Source organism: Erinaceus europaeus, chromosome 9 (assembly GCF_950295315.1).
Source record: "Erinaceus europaeus chromosome 9, mEriEur2.1, whole genome shotgun sequence".
NCBI lineage: Eukaryota > Metazoa > Chordata > Mammalia > Eulipotyphla > Erinaceidae > Erinaceus > Erinaceus europaeus.
In genome coordinates, this window is record NC_080170.1 from 54898785 (window position 1) to 54918731 (window position 19947).

At 44.4% G+C, this 19947-nt stretch overlaps 1 protein-coding gene and 1 non-coding gene across 4 annotated transcripts in view; both read right to left on the bottom strand.

Moving 5' to 3' along the window:
* The window catches only part of RCSD1 (RCSD domain containing 1), a 36885-nt gene extending 17529 nt beyond the window's left edge, over positions 1–19356 (bottom strand). For 2 of the 3 annotated variants that reach the window (XM_016190658.2, XM_007528773.3), the window contains exon 1: positions 19201–19356. In XM_016190658.2, coding sequence (XP_016046144.2) covers positions 19201–19206 — 6 coding nt within the window. In that variant the 5' untranslated portion in view covers positions 19207–19356. The remainder of the gene's footprint in view (positions 1–19200) is intronic. The other variant, XM_060197954.1, reaches the window with a different exon arrangement.
* Positions 8624–8836, bottom strand: LOC132540529 (small nucleolar RNA U3). Its single transcript, XR_009551732.1, has one exon. It is a non-coding gene; the product is annotated as a small nucleolar RNA U3 (small nucleolar RNA).
* Positions 19357–19947: the final 591 nt, after the last annotated feature.

Below are 19947 nucleotides of genomic sequence, written 5' to 3' on the forward strand. Positions count from 1 at the left end.
TTGTGGGGCATGGCTCCTGCTCCATTGGAGCAGATGGTCCAAGTAGGAGGGGAACAGGGAGTCAGTAGGTTTCAGCATGAGAATAAGTTACAAAGTTAACAGTACTGGCTGTGTCCAGTGGACACGTTTCATACTTGGGGGAAGGGGTAATGGTGTTGTAGTGGGGGTAAGTCTGGATCATAGGTCATTCAACCTGTAAAATTAGTTTTCCTCCATGGGCCTCCTTGTAAAGTGAGGGGAACAGTCTTTATACCACAGTTTGGGGCAAAAATTGAGTCAGAGAGCATATGTGCATACAGCACAACATTCATATACTAGGTCCTCTATGAATGCAGGCTGTCGTGAAACCTGAAGTCCATGTACTGGGATTTACCCTGAAGAAGTAAATCCAGTAAGGAGTTTAAAGGAAAGCATTTGTCCTGAATTCTTACCAGGAAAATCCCAACTGCAAGGAAACTCACAGGCCCCACTGTGTTCAACCTCCTTTTTGGAGATTTGAGGGCTGGGTACTCAAGGATGGGACTGGTTGACCTGAGAAGGACCCTTGGACCAAGATCCTGGAGCAGGGGCACAAAGAGCCCAGGGACATTCCACATCTACCTTAACAGAATAAAGGACAAAATAGAAAAGAAAGCTGAGAAAGTAGAAGGAAATTTTCCACTTAAGAAGGAAATGGAATAGGATGAAGGGGTTGATCAAGGGTTAAGGGGAGAAAGACAGAGGCTAAGAGCTGGAGATGGACAAGTCCCAGACTTGTATCAGCTACAGGATCTGGCCAGAGCAGCATATATGGGGGAGGAGAGAGTAGGGATGTGATAGCAGTTCCAGAAGCACTTTGCTGAATTCCCATGCCTGGCTCTGGGCTACATGAGATTGTGAGGCAAATGGATTCATTTTCTGATATGCAGTCTGCAATAGCAGAGCATAGGATTAAAGAGTGTTAAAGTAAAATGTCTCCCTTTGTAACTAAGAGAGTAATCTATTTTTATTACATATGATTATTATATAATAATTGATTAAAACTAGTTTTTTAAAAAATATTTATTTCTTTATTCTCTTTTGTTGCCCTTCTTTTTATTGTTGTAGTTATTATTGTTGTTGTTATTGATGTTGTCGTTGTTGGATAGGACTGAGAGATATGGAGAGAGGAGGGGAAGACAGAGAAGGGGAGAGAAAGACACCTGCAGACCTGCTTCACCGCCTGTGAAGTGACTCCCCTGCAGGTGGGGAGCCAGGGGCTAGAACAGGGATCCTTGCACTTTGCGCCACGTGCGCTTAACCCGCTGGCGCTACTGCCCGACTCTCTAAAACTAATTTTAAAAAGTGTATCTTTTTTGTTTTATTTTTATTTTATTTATTTATTTTTCTGCCAGTGTCAGGCATTCATTCCTCTGGGTTGCCTTTTTCAGATCGAGAGAGAGAGAGAAAGAGAGAGAGACACTAAGACTTTGTGAAGACTATGAAGACTATGGTGGTTATTACTGTTTGTGTTGAGGGGAGCATGGAACTTTGGTGGTGAGTGCAGTGTGGAGCTATACCCATATAATATTATGATCTCATGAATCACCACTAAATCATCAATAAAATTTTAAAAAAGAGAGAGGGAGGGAGGGAGACAAGGCCTGGGAGATAGTGATAGTGATTTCCACAGTAGATTTTCATGCCTGGGGCTTAGTGGTCCCAGATTCAATTCCCAGAACCACCATAAGCCAGAGATGAGCAGTGCACTGGTCAAACAAAACAAGGCAGAACGGCAAAGGGAAAGAAGGAAAAATATCATAGCACTTAAACTCCCCTTCAGTGCAACACGAGCTGGGTTCTTACCTGGGTCATGCAGGCATAGCAAAGCAGTCCCCCCCACCCCCAACAGGTGAGTTATCTTGCCATTCCAAACATGCTTCTAACTATCAAGAAAAATTAATATCTTTATGTCAAAGGGCTGGAGAAATAAGTACAGTGGTTATGCAAAAGACTTTCATGCCTGAGTTCTCTGAAGTCCCAGGTTCAGTCCCCAGCACCATCATAAACCAAAGTACTCTGGTTTTAGTCTCCTTCTCCTCTCCCTCTCCCCCTTCCCTTCCCCTTTCTTCCTCCCTACCCCTTTCTCCTCCCTCACCCCTTCTCCCTCTTCCACCCCTCTCTTCCCCCTTCCTCTACCTCTCTCTCTGTATCTTTCACCAAAATAAATAAATAATAATAAAATCTTCATGGCAAAGATATTATAAATGAAATAAAGGGAAAACAATAGATCTGAAAGAAAGCATTTATAATAGATAAAGAGGAGATACTATCTATCACATAATATGCTCTCACAAAAATGACAAGAACTTTATATAACAAAAGATATAAGTAATTTCATAGGAAAACAAATTGTTTTATTAAGTACTACTACTACTTACTAATAATATATGTCTCCAGGGTTATAACTAGGGCTCAGTGCCTGCATTATTCTATTGTCCCCAATTGTCATTTTTCTTATAAAGAGCCAGTTAGGGGCGGGGATAGATAGCATAATAGTTATGCAAAATGACTCTCATGCCTGAGGCTCCTAAGGCATACATTCAAATTCCCACACCACCATAAGCCAGAGCTGATCAATGTTCTGGTAAAAAAAAAAAAAAATTAGCTAGGCAAAGAGATACCTCCAGTATAGCTTTAATACTTGTGAGGCTTTCCCCCTGTAGGTGGGGACTGGGAACTTAAAGGTGGATCATCTGGTATGATAACATGGACACTCTACCGGATGACCCACTGCCTGGCCCACACAGGAAGACAAATTGGAAAGGTCTATGAACTGAGGCTAGAGAGAGAACCCACTAGGTAAGTGTCATGTCTTGTCACATGTACAGCCTGGATTTGAACTCTGATACCACATTTAAGGTGACATGCACCAGGGGAAGCTCTGATACTGTGGTATCTCTCCTTCTTGCTTCCCTCTGCCTGTCTGTCTGTATGAAAAACTCAGCCTGGGAACGCTGAAATCACACATACATGAGGGCCTGGATCCCCATTAAAAAAATAATAAATTAATGAAGACAAAAAAAGATGCTCAAACACCAGGGAAATGAAAATGAAATCAATGTTAAGATTTCTCTTTGGCTGGTAAAATAGCTCACTTGGATAGTGCGCTGCTTTGCCATATCTACAACCCAGGTTCAAGCCTGGCCCCCACTGCATTGAAGGAAGCTTCAGTGCTGTGGGCTCATCCCTTCTATTTTCTTGCCGCTATGTTTTTATCTAAAAATAAAAAATAATTCACCTCATACTTATCAGATAGGGGGACATCATTCTGAGGGAACATGAGGTGGCCATACATTTAAATAAGAGCCCAGAGCCCTTTTGAAACACTCAGAAACAGAGCAAGTCTGTTTTGGCTTCTGTCCTTTCTGACAGCAACACCGTAGGAAACACCTGCAGACAGCAGGAAACTGGAGGATTTAAAAATATCTGCCTGAACCCCAAGAAGTAAATAAAAGAGGAAAGTAAAAAGGCCTCTTTTCTTCTTAGGGAAAACAAACAAAAGCTGTATCTGGTTTGAACCATTTCCTCTCTGCAAAGCACACAACTCCCCAGTCCTCTCCCTGGCCCCCTCCTTGGCCTAAATGGGCCGGGACCACAGGCTTCACAACCAGGACGCCTGAGAGGGCTGTCAGTGAGCTCCCACGTTGATTCCAAGCCTGCAAGCTTGAGATTTCTTCAAAAGGAAGAAGGACAGAGAAAAGTGAATCCACCTTCTTGCTGAAAGGAAGTAAGGGGCCCTTCTGCCTCTATCCTTGGAAGTCATTCAGCAACAAGAAGATCAGGGATGACAGGCCCAGTTGGAAAGGATGTGGGTGCCCTGTCTGCAGGACTGGCTGAGTTCAGGAAAAGACAAATGATAACGCAGAGTTATTTTGGGAAACATAGGACATTGATAGTCAATAATAAAATGCAAATTAACTGTGAGGTAGCATTGCATAAATGTTAGATTTGCATAAAAATCTTCCAGTGATAAAAACCAGGGCTACCACAATTATGAGGAAAACTGCTTCCTTAAAAACTGCTGCTAGCCTACTAGCTATCTACAAAATGGAGTACCCCCCCAATTCTTCATCTGCACTATTCCAGTCTTTAAGTTCATGATTGATCAACAATTTGTTTGGCTTTGTATGTTAATTCTCTTTTCTGCCACCAGGTTCCAGATACTAGCAGGATGCCAACCAGACTTCCCTGGACAGACAACCCCACCAATGTGTCCTGGAGCTCCGCTTCCTCAGAGCACCATCCTACTAGGGAGGGAGAGAGGCAGGCTGGGAGTATGGATCGAACTGTTGATGCCCATGTTCAGCGGGGAGGCAATTGCAGAAGCCAGACCTTCCACCTTCTGCATCCCACAAAATGACCTTGGGATCATACTCTCAGAGAGTTAAAGAATAGGAAAGCTATTAGGGGAGTGGAGGGGATACAGAGTGGTGGGAATTGTGTGGAGTTGTACCTCTCTTACTCTTATACCATGGTTTTTGTCAATATTCCCTTTTTATAAATTAAAAAAAAAAACTGCTGCTAGCATTACATACTGATTGATTCTGCCCTCTCATGAGACAGTTAACTAGGATTCCACAAGAAGTCAATAATTCTTGTTCTAACTTTATAGTATGCACAAAGGCTATAAAAAGGCACAATGTAAAATTACTTGTCATGATTCTATTATCAAGGTAATACTGTAAAATTATCTATAAAATAATCTATAGCAATGCTATTCATACAAAGGTGAAAATGAGAAACTACCCAGAAGGGCTGGGTGGTGGTGCCTCCTAGTTAAGTGCACACAGTACAAAGTGCAAGGACCTGGGCAAGGATCCGGGTTGAGGCCCTGGCTCTCCACCTGTAGGGAGGATGTTTCACAAGTGGTAAAGCAAGTCTGCAGATGTTTATCTTTGTCTCTTCTTTTTTTTTTTTTTTTTGCCTCCAAGGTTATCACTGGGACTTGGGTGCTAACACTATGAATCCACTGCTCCTAGAGGCTTCTTTTCCCCTTCATTTTATTGGATAGTACAGAGAGAATTTGAGAGGGGGAGGTGGAAAGGGAAGGTAGAGAGAGGTAGAGACAGAGAGACATCTGCAAACCTGCTTTACCACTTGTGAAGTGACCTCCCTGCAGGTGGGGCACTAGGGGTTCAAACAGGAATACTTGTGTGGGTCCTTGTATTTAATACTATGTGCGCTTTACTGGTGTGCTACTGCCCCCCCCCAACTCCTTCTCCATCTCCCCCTCCTCTCTCAATTTCTCCATCCTATCAAAATAAATAAATAAATAAATGAAAAAATAAAAAGGGAAAAAATAGCCTCCAGGAGCAGTGGATTTGTAGTGCAAGCACCAAGCCCTAGCAATAACCCTGGAAGCAAAAAAAAAAAAAAAAAGGAGAAAAAAAAAGAAACCACCCCAAAATTAGGTGTTTTAAAAAATTTTTTAAAAAATATTTATTTATTTATTCCCTTTTGTTGGCCTTGTTTTTTTATTGTTGTTGTTATTGTTGGATAGGACAGAGAGAAATGGAGAGAGGAGGGGAAGACTGAGAAGGGGAGAAAGATAGACACCTGCAGACCTGCTTCACCACTTGTGAAGCGACTCCCCTGCAGGTGGGGAGCCTGTCCTTGCACTTTGCGCCACCTGCACTTAACCCACTGTGCTACTGCCCAACTCCCCCAAATCAGGTTTTAAACAATGAAGCACTGTATTCCCACTGTGTTTCTAACACATCGAGAGGTACACTAACAACTTTCTGTCTTTGCCCTTTCACAAGTGTTACCTGCTTTAAGGAATCGTCTTAGTTTTCCAAAATCACCCTACCCAAAGCCTGGTGACTTTGCTTTTTTCCTGAAGATAGTCTTCTTGGCCCACAGAAGGGAGAAAGTATGCTTGCAGTGCAAATGCACGTTCTGGGTCAGCCCTTCAGCTCCCCTCTTGACCCTAGAAATTCTGCTGCCCCCCAGATGGTGCTCTATGGATTGCCACAAAACTCTTGACACACAGTACTTTCAGCACTCTAGGCATTCTTTGTCTGGCAATTGTTTTGAATTTAGTTCAATTCAAATACCCCCTACTGCCTCCCAGCACTCCACCCCACTTTTGCCCACAGCACCCAGATCTGTGCTAAGCACAGACCTCAAGGTGATCACCTGCAGTCCTCCACTTCACTTGCTAACATACAAGCCCCCAGGAAGGGACTGTTTTATGACCCCAGCAGAACCTGAGACTGTGGCAGTCATGACACTACTGAGCAAGCAAGCAGTGAGTAGCTGCCTCTCTATACTCAGCTATGAGGTGGCTCTAAGGTCAAGTCCCTCTTGTCAATGAGGCCAAACTCTCAGGTGTCCTGTCTGACCTTGAATGGGTGGGTGAGTTTCTGTGTCCCCAGGCTCACTCCGTATGTAATTTCCTTCCCTCAGTGCTGCTGTCTCAGTGGGAAGTTCCAAATTGCTTCATTTCCAGGGTGTTCACACCCCTTTCCTGTCCTACTCCCCACCCCATAGGGCACCCACAGGCAAAGGCAGGATCCCTCTCCTCCTATTCCTTTCCTGGCACATCTGGTCACTCCCGGCATCTATACACATGAGGAACAGTGAGCCTTTGCAGAAGGAAGGAGATCCAGGGCCAATTTGGCAATGCCGCTGTAGAACCACAGAAATATTCACATCCTTTGTCCTAATAATTCCCACTCCTGGGAATTGCTTCCAGAGAGATAGTTCAAAAGAAGAAAAAGACACATGCACTGTTTATAGCTATGCTATTTGCAATAAGGAGAAAGTGGAAGCAAATGCCATGTCTTAAAATAGAAGATGATGAGACAAGTTAGGATATATTTGTGTAACAGAATATTGTGCAGACCTCTCAAAGGAAAACACAATAATGTATAGCAAGCATACCATCTTGGAAATAACACTGGGTAAAAAGATGTAGTACAGAGCTACACACACACACTGGGGACAGTTCTTAAAGAATTATGTATTGAATAAAAATGCACAAACTTGGAAGCAATTATAGGAAGCAGAAGAATATGCGGTTACCATGTACTTGTGGGGGCCTTCCACTTGATCACTGAGGGTCATCATGCTCTCTTGTGTGTATCCCTCCATTACCAACTTAGTTTTTTCACCATTATGCTTTCCTTTTTTCCATTATTCTTTTCCTTTGGGAGCTGGTTTTCAGCTCCCAAATCAGAAGCCACCCTGTCCCAAGAAGCCCTCCACAGAGGCCTGCTGAACTTACTTTTCCTTGATACAGCTCCAGCCTGTGGTCTTGAGATCCTGCACTGAGCTGGCACAGCACCTGCACACTTACTAGCACTGCCCAGCCCTGGGCTTAGGGAGGTGCTGTCTGAGCCGGAAACCCACATGCCAGGCAGCTTCATACAGCAGGCCTGCTAAGTATCTATGGAATGACCGCACAAGTGAATGCATGTTTCCAAGCCAGGTCTGTTCTCTGCTGGTGCCTGACACTCCTCTGAAGAAAAGCAGAGATTATATATGGCCCTGCTTAATTTCACCTTGACTTGAGCCTAGTACCCTATTCATAAATCTTTTTTGAACTTGAATGTATCACTACTACATTAACTATCCCAGCTGCAGATCATCTGGATTCTGTTTTTCATCCAAGTCATTAGTGGAGATGTTTAATGAGCCAGGGCTCAGGACTTTGGCTTGTCCTCTGATTCCCTCAGGAGGGACCTGCAGTGAAGTATTTTGAGTTGCTCTGTGGGTGAAGGTGTCCCAACCTACTCTGGATTAATCTTGCCTAAACATCTTTTGTAAAGAAGAAATGTGGCTGAGAAACCGGAATAAATTTGATGGAATGCACCCAATGGTAGAGACAGCTTCTGAGCAGAGCTGGCTCCTCATTCTCCAATCTCTGTGGCTGTCTCAGATCCCAGCCTGATGTCTTCTTGCAGGAATGAAAGGTGACAGCAGGTCAGGGAAAAGGACAGAGATTAGAAAGGGGGCAAGACCTTCTGCACCCCATAAAGATTTTTGGTCCATATTCCCAGAGGGATAAAGAATAGGGAGGCTTCGGGGAGTCAGGCGATAGCCCAAGGGGTTAAGCGCACATGGCGCAAAGTGAAAGGATGGCGTAAGGATCCGGTTCAAGCCCCCAGCTCCCTATCTGTGGGAGGGGTGTGTCGCTTCACAGGCGGTGAAGCAGGTCTGCAGGTGTCTATCTTTCTCTCCCCCTCTCTGTCTTCCCCTCCTCTCTCCATTTCTCTCTGTCCTATCTAACAATGACAACATTAGTAACAACAACAATAATAACTACAACAACAATAAAAATAAGGGCAACAAAAGGGAAAAAAATAAATATAAAAATAAAAAAAAGAATAGGAGGCTTCTAATGGAAGAGGTGGGATATGGCACACTAGTGGCAGGAACTGTATAGAATTGTACCCCTCTTATACCATAGTCTTGTTAATCATTATTAAATCACTAATTAAAATATAAAAAAGAAAAACAAAAGAAAGGAGGAGGAAGGGGAAGGGAAACTACTTCTGTGAGATTGCTTTCCTTCCACTCCCTACCAACTCCACAAACCACACTTGCTGGATCCCCTTCTTTTCTTTTTTTTTTTTTTTTTTTTTTTTTTATTACCGGAACCACTCAGATTGCATCCTCTCCCTCTTCTCCCCAAAAGGAAGAGAAGAACGATCATCAATAGCAAAAGGCAGTTGCAAAAGCAACACCTAGAGCTGGCTTCACGCTCAGGAGAGAACGCTGTGCCTCCTCCTCGTGGTTTCGGGTGCCCTACACGATCAGAGGAACTTCTCTAGTAACATACTATAGAAATGATCCCTGAAAGTATAGTCTTGGATCCCCTTCTTTTCTTCAATTCTTTGAAAAGCAATTATTAAGCCAAAGAGACTTCTTTTTTTACATGAATATTTTAAATGCATCCTATTATTGAATAGAGACAGAAAGAAATTGAGAGGGGAGGCGAAGATAGAGAAGAAAAGAGACAGAGAAACACCTGAAGCTCTGCTTCACAACTTGTGAAGCTTTTCCCCTGCAAGTAGGGAATAGGGTCTTAAACCTGGGTCCTTGCACACTGTGATGTGTGCACTTAACCAGGTGTGCTACCACATGCTCCCCCCCCCCCAAAGAGTCTTCTTCCTGGTCGGCATTGTGAACCTGCAGCTTTTCTACTGTTCTATACCCTAGACTTTCACCATCTCTGGTCTGCATATGGGCCCTGTCCCAGGCTTCCCACCACACTTGTCCAGGCTGGAGAATTCATATGTCCCCATGTCTATTCTGGTCCCTGTCAAAGGAATACCCATAACAAGGACAGCTGCTCATTTACTCATTTATTCAACAGGCCCTGGCATAGCCAGCTAGCAGGGGGTAAGGGGCCCTCCTGAAAGATCCCAAGGGTCCCACTGAAGGAAGACTAGTGGGAAAGAACATATCACTCTTGAAGGTGGGGTATAGGACCTTGGAGCCTTGGTACTTGTGAGTTTTAAGGGTGATAGCAAAAGTCATACCTCACATGGTCACAGATAGAGGTACTTACTAAGTACAGCTTAGAAAATGGGTTCCATTGGTGCAGAGCTAGGAGAATCTGCTCTCCCTACATAGAAGTAGAGACCATAAGATAACTGAACTGATAAAAACACAAGGATCAAAAGTGCCTCCACAACATGTAAACTGGTATGATCCCTATGGAAACTAGTATGAAGGTATCTCAAAATATTTAAAATAGGTCACCACAAACAAAGTAAAAATAGATTCTGTAATTCTACTTCTAGGTATCTCTCTGAAGAACACAAAAATACTGGAAAGATATGTGCACATCTAAGATCACTGCAGTGCCATTCACACTAGCCAAAATATGGAAATAATCCAAGTAACCAACAAGAAATGAGTTGGGTGAATATGCTGAGGCTGGAGCCAGGTGGTGGTGCACCTGGTTGAGCACAAGTTACAATGTGCAAGGACCCAGGTTTGAGCCCCCAGCCCCTAACTGCAGGGGGGAAAGCTTTGTGAGTAGTGAAGCAGTGTTGCAGGTGTCTTTCTCCCTATCACCCTCTTATATCTTGATTTCTGACTCTATCTTTCCAAGAAATAAAGTTAATAAAAAATAAACAAACCTTGATGGGTGGGTTGAGTCCCCAAGCTCACTCTGTGATGCTGAGGTCTACAAACACAATGGGACACTACTCAACTATGAAGAAATAGCTTCTGCCTTTTGCTACAACATGGATGGAACTGGAGGCAGCTATACAAAGTGAAATACATCAGAAGGAGAAGGAAGAGTATTTGATACTCTCACTCATGTGTGGGACATAAAGAAATAAAGCCCCCCGCTCCCCACCTGCAGTTGGTCCATTTCATGAGTGGTGAAGCAGGTCTGCAAGTGTCTTTCTCTCCCTCTCTATCTCCTCATCCTCTCTTAATTTCTGTCACATCTAAGAAAAAAGAAAAAAAATGTGTGTGGGGAGGAGGGGAAGGCTACTGGGAAAAGTGGATTTGTATTGCTGGCATGAGCCCCAGTGATAAAACTAGTGGAAAATGATGATGATGATGATGATGATGATGATGATGACGACGATGATGAAATAAAGCCAGGGTCCAGGAAAAGATTATCCAAAGCTAACCCCTGGAGGTGGTGGGTGGTGGCACACCTGGTTGAGTGCACATGCTACAATGCCCAAGGACCCGGGTTCCAGCCTGTGGCCCCACCTGCAGGGGAAAAGCTTTGCAAGTGGTGAAGCAGTGTTGCAGGTGTCTCTCTTTCTCTCTCCCTCTCTATCTCCCTCTACCTTCTCAAGTTCTGGCTGTTTGTATCCAATAAGTAAAGATAATAGAAAAATGTTTTTAAAAGCTAACCTCTGGACTCAGATCATAGAACTGACGTTACAAGATTGGGTGGTTGGGGGAAGCAAAGGGTAAAGGAATTCAATGGACTGTGGTGGAGGAATATTGATGACTAGTGGTGGGTGTGGTTTGATCATATATAATTGAAGAGGTGTGAACCTATATCCCAAAACATAGAGTCTTGTAAACCAACATTATATATATATATGTACAAAAAAAAAAGTCAGCCAGCAAAGTAAAACAGCAGAGGGGAAGTCTTTGTGTTATGAGTTAGCAAGGCATCTTTGCTTTGCCACACTGACTCCAGAGCCCTCAGCACAACACTTACATTCAGAGCTTCACTGTTATAATGAAGAAAAAGAAGAAGCAGTTGGTGCTTTTTTAGCTTGAAAACTCTAAGCTCTAAAAGTGAATTTTCATTTAAACTTCCTTTTTTCTTTTGTTTTTAAATAATGAGTTTTTGTTAAGTTTCATTTTATTTTATTGTTATTTGATAGGATAGAGAAAGTGAGAGGGGAAAAAAGAGATAGAGGGGGAGAGAGAAAGAGAAAAATCTGCAGTTCTGCTCCACCACTTGTGAAGCTTTTCACCCCTTGCAGGTGGGGGCTGGGGACTTGAACCTGGGCGTGTACCACCACCCTGCTCCAACTTCCTTTTTTCTTGGGCACAGACATTGGCATTGGTTTCACTGAAAGAGGCAAGAGGAGCTTTTTCAGAAGTCAAGTGTAGGCTCCAAGTGATTCTGCCAGATGCTAGAAGTTCGAGCCTTGAGCAGTCTATTCTCAGGCTGGACTCTACCTGTAGGAGGACCTTGAGGTCCAGGGGCCTGCAGTCTCCCTGGGAGGACACAGGCAGAGTGGGCACAGATGAACTTCTCAATCTCAGGAGATTTTAGTGGGGTTACTTAAAAAAAAGGGTTTCCCATTCGTCACCAAAATGAATCTCAAAAGCAAGCTAAGCTAGGGACCTGAAGCCTGGGAATGGACTTCAGAGATGAAGGTGCAGGGAGCATGTGGGAGAACTGTCCAGAGAAGTCAGTTGCTTGGAACCAACTTTTTTTTTCTTTTTTTAAATATTTATTTATTTTCCCTTTTGTTGCCCTTGTTTTTCATTGTTGTTGTAGTTATTATTGTAGTCAGATAGGACAGAGAGAAATGGAGAGGAGGAAGGGAAGACAGAGAGGGGGAGAGAAAGATAGACACCTGCAGACATCCTTCATCGCCTGTGAAGTGACACACCCCTCCCAACCCCTGCAGGTGGTGGTGAGCAGGGGGCTTGAACTGGGATCCTTACGCCAGTCCTTGCGCTTTGCACCACTTACACTTAACCTGCTGTGCTACCGCCCGAGTCCCAGGAACCAACTATTTTTAGGAAGCTCAAGTCTCCTCTCTGTAACACGTTGTGACTTCTGATATGGATGCCTAGTCTGTATGACAGCCACAAGAAGTTCAACGTCTGGTTTCTGTTGTGCTCAGGGTTAAGGTCTATGATAGCAGTTGCTCCCAGGCTATCTGGTTCATCCCTGAATGGAAGAAGAATATATTTTCAGAGCACATTCAGTGTGGACAACAGTACTGAGTGCAGCTTTTTACTGGAGGCCATCCTCTGAGAAGAGGGCCACAGGGGCCTTTGTTGAGTTTGACCACAGGCCTCTCTGTGGATTTTTCTGGTGAATTTCCTCAGGTGGGACCCAGGTAAAGTAAGTTCACTAGCTGAAATCCCTGGACACCACACAACCCAGAACCACACCCAGGGGGAGTCCCCTGCAGAGGAAGTGAGTTTTCTCTAGCTCCTCTTAGGCTGACTGAACTCCCACATACCTGAGAGCTTATCAGAAAACAGTTTGTATTTTTAAGTCACATTGTATGTTCACTTTGTTTCCCCAAAGAGTGCCCCCTTTGTGGCTGAGACTATACCTTACTTCTCTGTATTCCTCAGCTGGTGCATAACCTCACCTACATATCTTCTTATCCTACATACTTATATCCTGGGTTAAAGCTGCCCCCAAATGTCCCTCTGTGGCAGAGCACCTCTCAGTGCTCCACAGATCAGGTCTAGGCCTCTACTTCTTGAGCTGCCTGGCCTCAGATATTCTCTGGCCATATTAGGTGCTGTCTCCCCTCCTAGACTGGAGCTCCTTGAGGACCAGTAGGATGAAATGTCTATTTCAGTGTCCCTAGTGTCTGGGCACTAGAGCCTCAGTGTTAAATCCAATTAAAGATCTATTCCTGGCAACACGTGAATCATTACAACTGACTACAGAAAAGTTGGCCCAGGAGGAGTTTTGATCTCAGCAGGGGCAGGAAATTTCCAGTAGAGAAGACAGAAGAGCAAGTCCATCCCCAATGTCCAGAACTCCACAGTCCTTCTAGTCTGAGGTCTCTGCCTTCTCATAAAAGATGATAACTGATGACATCTCATTTCAGGTCAGTGCCTTGTGTACCCACTTAGACTCTCCTAGGCAGTTGTTAGGGTTTAAAGTTGCAGAAGATGAATCCTCTTCCCTCAAAATAAGATTTTCCCTCATCTACCCATGTGACCTGAACAGAGAGACCTGGGAACTCAGCAGTCACTGTCTACAATCCCCAGGAAGGGAATATTCTGGATGCTCAAATGGAAAATTCACTGTCCTATACACCAAGGGCCACGATAATGCCTTCAGATCCTGAGATGGACTTTCTGCAGGGTCCTGGTGCAATGACACTGTCACTCTGTGTTGGTGGTACCATATCTACCTTTGCACAGAAATAAAAATGTCTACATGACACCTTGGAGGATCTTTGTGAGTGGTTAAGGCTTTTGTGATGAAACTGATCATCTTACATCTGAAAGTTTAGGCTGAACTCCTTCCCTGAAGAGAGAAAAATTGCATAGTGAACTTTCTAAGGGTCCTGGAGCACAGAGCTCTCCAGCAGTCTCAGCCTTTCTCTCCTCTTATTGCTTTTTTACAACATGACAGGCACAGTCAGACACTTTCCACACTTAAAAGACCTTTAGATTCTAGTGAGTAGGGGTGGTCAAGCTAGTTCTGCAAACCTAAACTGTTCTTATTGGAAGGCAGAGCTGCCTTGGATTTCTCTGGAGTCAGAATGCTTTCTCCTGCTACCCTGATAAGATTACGGGGTTGCTGAGCCGCCAGTGTTCAGATTTCCCACGGAACTGCCTGGCCTGGCCATGAGGAGCCACAGTGGGAAGCAAACTCTGAAACTTGACTCCTTCCAGGAATGCACCCTCTCCCAGGGTTTAGGCCTCTGCACACTCACTCCTGAAATTCCTGTGGGTGCAGTCCAGTGAGGAAGGTGTCTATTCTATGCATGTGCTGTGCAGAGTGCCTGAGAGCTAGGCAGAAATGTGAGGGTGCACTGAGGCCCTCAATTCCAGTCAAATACACACACAGACACACACTCACACACACCTGTCATCAGTAATACTGTTAGCCTAGGGATGAAAGACGTGATAGTTCAACAATTTTAATTAAAAATTTTAAAAATTATTCTAAGAGAGAGATCAGAGCACTGTTCAAATCTGGCATAAAGTATTGCCAGGGATTGGACATGCAGCCTCTGGTCTATAAATTCTGTGCTCTAACAGGCTGAATTATCTCCTTGGTCTCTAATAATCTTTAAATTAGCAGCCTAAGAGGTGGCATAGTGGATAGGGCTTAGGACCTTCAAGAAAGAGGTCCTGAGTTTGATCCTCAGCATCACATGTGCTCTCTCATTAATAAATCTTTTGAAAACATTTTTAAACTGCCATCTATTTATTTTTATTTTTTTGTATTATCTTTATTTATTGGCTAGAGACAGTCAGAAATCAAAAGGGAAAGGGGTGATAGGGAGGGGGAGGGGGAAGGGGAGAGAGAGAGAGAGGGAGAGGGAGAGGGAGAGGGAGAGGGAGAGGGAGAGGGAGAGGGAGAGAGAGACACCTGCAACACTGCTTCACCACTTGCAAAGCTTTCCCCTTCTAGGTGGGGACCAGGGGCTTGAACCCAGGTCCTTGCGCACTGTAACATGTGTTCAACCAGGTCTCAACTTCCATTTATTTAATGATAATTGAGAGATGTGAGAGAAATAGAGTTACAGGGATATATAATACCAAGGATTAAACTTGGGAACCCATACTTGACAGTCCAACACTTTATCCACTATGTTACTTTCTAGATCACTTAAACATAATCTTTAAATTAACAATTAAAACACAAGATCTAGCAGCCAGGAAGATAGCAGCCAGGAAGTTAGCTCAACTGGTAGAGTAGTTCTTGGTTCAAGATCTGTTGCTACATGTACTTGAGTACATGTACTTGACTTCTCTGTACTCTCTTTCAGTGAGAAACTCTTATTCAATATGAAATAAATTTTAAAACAAATAATCCCACATAAGATCTAGTGTGTAATAAATGCTCAGTAAAAAATAAGTGGATGAATGATAAACATGTAGAAAGGAATGTAGAATTCCCAGAAAAGGACACACTAATAGCTTCCAACTAAAGTATAAATTATGTGTGCAATGACAATAAAGTTTAATATTCATGGACTAAACCCTTCATTTGTTTAACTTTCTAGTCGATACACTGCTGTAGAAGATAAGTTTAATTTTTGTGTGTCTATTCCTGATTGAACAATGAAGGATTTGGCCTGTGAAAATTAAACTCTTTGCAAACACTTGCATTATATTGGATAGTGTCTATAAATTACATGTAAGCAACTCAGAATACGAATTTAATCTTGTTATCCTAAGTCTCCAGTTATTTGCTGTAAACCTCTCTTCTAGAATCCTGTGTCTAGTTCTACCATGATACCTCTTCTAGAAAAGAATAATATTTTTATAAGAGGTTTATCTTGCTCATGAAGCACTGGTTGTTAGAACCTTCTAACGTAATATCACTACATCTTGTTTTTTTTTTTTTAAACAAAATCTGGTTGTCAGGCATTTACATACCCATTTGATAAGCATGAGTTGTTGTCTGAGAGTGGAAAGTGCTTCTATTTCTGGTAATTCATCTTTCAAGAGAGACTTTATTAAGAAATTCTGTGATGACATGCTAGGCCCGGTGCTAATCTCTAAAGACCCAACAACCATCTGCCAGACCTTACCAATAAAAGGTTACCATGAGTTGTGATGCTCTCTCTTGCACCTTGGAGACGCCATCTTTCTGGGCACTTGACACAAACACATTCTGATTTCTCCTACCACACACAGTCTTCACTTGTCCCTCTTTTCCAACTCTATTGAATGTCAGCATCAGAATATGCTTAAACTCTCAGTCTGCCTCCCTGGGTTCCACTGTGAAATAGTTTTTTTGACTATCTGATTTTACAACACCCATCAGCTTCCCATCCCGATGGAGAACCAGGGCCATCCACAAGTCAGATTCTGGAGCTACAGCTGACCTCTCTCTAATGTAGAAAAACCACTCTTTGGGGGCTCAGCTGGGTGATGAGGATGTGAGAAAAAAGTAGTCTTCCCTCTGGTTACTTGGTCAGTAGCCACCAAACTCTATCACTCATTAATTTCATTTCTGTCTCCCTACCTCCCCACCTTTCTCTTCAGTCCACATGCCTTTTTGACAAAGCTGACATGTCTTCCTAGGTCCACTCCTGCTGCCTCACTATACTTGCCTTCTCCTCAAGGTTCTTTAGCCTCACCTGGGAATGCATATGCTGTTACAGCATCATGGCCTGGCTCTTACACATGTGAATGTACACAAGAACAATGAAGTCTCATTTCCCCTAATTGATTGTGAGCTTTAAAAAGACATTGTCACCTAGTTTACTTCCATGATACTGTTGCTGGCAGTGACAGAGACTTAGAACAGATTCCCCAAATGTCCAGTTGGTAGGTAGCTTCTGGAGGATGACTATGAGCCAGACTGGCTGGTCTGGTTTGAAGATTTAATCCTAAGAAGTGACAGAATTCAGTTTCTCCTCAATACAGTATCCCTTTATGTCTCAAAAGTGGGGCAACCTCTGCAAAGAGGGCTTTAAGATTCTCAAAAGTCCCCAAACCTCACACCTGTCTATTATGTATCACCATAAAAAGTGGCTTAAGGGACTGGGCAGATGTGCACCTAGTTGAGTGTACTTTACTATGCACAAGGACCTGGGATCTGGTCTTCAGTCCCAACCTCCAGGGGGAATATTTCATGAGTGGTGAAGCTGATCTGCAGGCATCTTTCTCTCTCTCTCTCTCTTTATCTCCCCATTCCCTTCTGATTTTTCTGTTTCTACCTAATAAATAAATAGAATAATTTTTTAGGGGGTCGGGTGGTAGCACACCGGGTTAAGCACACATGGCCCAAAGCGCAAGGATCCTGGTTTGAGTCCCCAGCTCCCCACCTGCAGGGGCATCCCTTCACAAGCAGTGAAGCAGGTCTGCAGATGTCTTTCTCTCCCTCTCTCTGCCTTCCCCACCTCTCTCAATTTCTCTCTGTCCTATCCAACAACAATGACTTCAATAACAACAACAACAATAACCACAACAATGATAAAACAACAAGGGCAACAAAAAGGGAAAAAAATAGTCTCCAGGAGCAGTGGATTTGAGCCCCAGCAATAACCCTGGAGGCAAAAAAATTAATATAAATAAGTAAATAAATGATTATTTTTTAAAAGTAAAAAAAAATCATTTATCTGCTCTTGGCCTCCTCTTTACTTTCTTTATCAGTGACAGATCCCCCCCCCCCCCAGGATGTTTAACAAAGACATTTTAAAAGCTGCCATGCCAACCAAAAAAATCCAACCCTAGGGACCCGTAGGCACCCTGGTGGGCTGTATGCCCTCCCCGCCCCCCCCCCCCCCCCCCGTATAATCTCCATCAATTTCTACACATCTTGGTTTGTAGACTGCAGGGCACACCCTCTGCATGGCTCCTGAATCACACAGGAAGCTGCTCAGGTGACAGTTTCTGGGTCTGGGCCACACAACAAGGCAGCAAACAATGCTCTGTGGAAGGAGTCCTTGTGTCAAGAACAAATTTCAAACTTTCATTGAACTCTCAGGCAACCACCTGCTTTGAGTTCTGTCCTGCTCTTCTCCTGTCAGTGGGCTCTCACAAATAATACTGAACCTCCGACCCAGGGCCTGAGATGCTGGTTCTCTCCTGAGGAGGATGGAGCCCTCCTCAGATGCCTCCACCCAGTCTGACAAGGTGGGGGTCCCTGTCCAAGGGCCTTCCTTCTTTTGTCCTGGGGCTACAGTCAGCTCAGAAGGAATCCTGGACTGAGCTGAGGCAAACACTATCTTCCTGCATCCTCCCATCCTCAACCTAAATGGTCCCTGACTTCAGAGGTTTTCACAGAGGGAGGGAACCCATATCACATTTCCCTGCCCACTAACCCTTGTTTCTGAAGATGCAGTTGCTGGGGGCCCAAATACCTGCAGACATACCACAGAGCTGTGCAGGCCTAGAAGAGCCCCCAGAACTGACTGCCCCACCATTCACACAGCCTTAGAGGAGTGTTTGCCTTCTGAATATGAATAGGAACCACTATAGAAGCTGCATCACATGTGTGCTTTCTTTTCAAAATCCCCATCCTGTTAAGCCTTGGGACCACAGTTGAGTTCTTGGTTCCAGAGGGAATTCTATCGAAGCCTCCGGAAGTGGAGAGAAGGGGTGGGGGCCTCTAGCCAATTTTGGGCAGGAAGTTGTAGAACAACTGAGGTGTGCACAGATTCTCTCTGGCACCCTCACAGTTGTGATGGCTATCCTCAATCCACCAGTCTCAGAAGGCATGGACAGACAGGAGTCCGTATCAGACACAAGACCATCTGAGTACCCACAGGAGGAAAATTTTAAAACTTCCAAAAGAGGCTGTGACAGACAGAAGAACTTGAGAAGCAAGAAATCCAGAGAGCTTTCTAAAAGGTCAGTTTTCCATCAAAAAGGGAAATCACAGGCTGGTTTAGAAGTGCCAGTTCAGTTTCTTTCAATTTCCATCCCTTCAGGTTGGGGGCTGCTGCCTTCTTAAATCTTTGCTTCTAAAATTGAAGACTCCAACCAAAATCTCTGGATTCCCCAGGGGAGCCCTGCCATGTCTCTCTGTGGTCTGTCCAGCTGATCCTCTGCCCACCAGTGGGGCTCTAGGTGCAACCAGGAATCATGCCTGAGCAGCACACACGGATCTGTCCTGGACGTCCCTGCTTGGAGGGAGTCTGGACTGCTCTGTGAGACAGGACACTCAGTCCAGATCTCTGCCTTGGCCTGAACCCTTTCACCTCGATGTCTCCCTTTACCTTGTGTCTTTTCACTCCCTAGTTCCCTGCACTCCACTCCTAGCCCCTTTATCTCCCTGTACCTCTCTGTCCCAGCTGGTATCCCTTCACCACTGTGTCTCTTTGTACCCCTACTCATGCCCCTTACCTCCATGTCCTCCAGGTGCTGACTCTGTCTGGGTGAGGTGACTGATCGGCAGAACTGTCCCCTGGGCTCTGCGCCCTGAGCCAGAGCTGGACAAGTGGCTGCCGGGACTGGCCGGCAGGGCTACACGCCAGAACGAGGAAGGAGGAGAAGGGGGAGGGGAGGGGTGGGGAGCTGGGAGGGAGCTCAATCAGGGTTTAAATTTAGCCACAAATCTAAACAGATACTGTCCCCTCCCAGGACTCAAGTAAGGGAACCGTGACTCCATTCATCTGCCCAAACATGGGGATGGGACAGTGGGGTCCCCTCACAAAGGTCTGGCATCCTGGTGCTGGCTGGAGCACTGGCCTTCTCCCCCTCTCCCTCCTCCATGTGCCTTCCTTCTTCTGACCCTCCAAGCTTGAGCTGTTCTTTTTTAATTGCTCCAGGTCTCCTCTTTCCTATTTTCTTTATATTTTTATTAGTTTATTTATTTTTACCAGAGCACAGCTCAGCTCTGGTTTACAGTGGTGCTGGGGATTAAATCTGGGGCCTTTCATGTCTCAGGCATGAAAATCTTTTTGCATACAATGCCATTTCCCCAGCCCTCTTTCCTATTATCTTTTGTGATGCCTAACATCTCTGCTTTCTTTCCTCTAGTGAAACTGCACTTTTGCCATCCTGGCTCCTTGTAGTGGGAGTGAGAAGACTCTCCCTGCCTGATACCCTAAGAGCAGGGGCCTTTTAGCACCTAAGCTTGCAGGTCCAGGA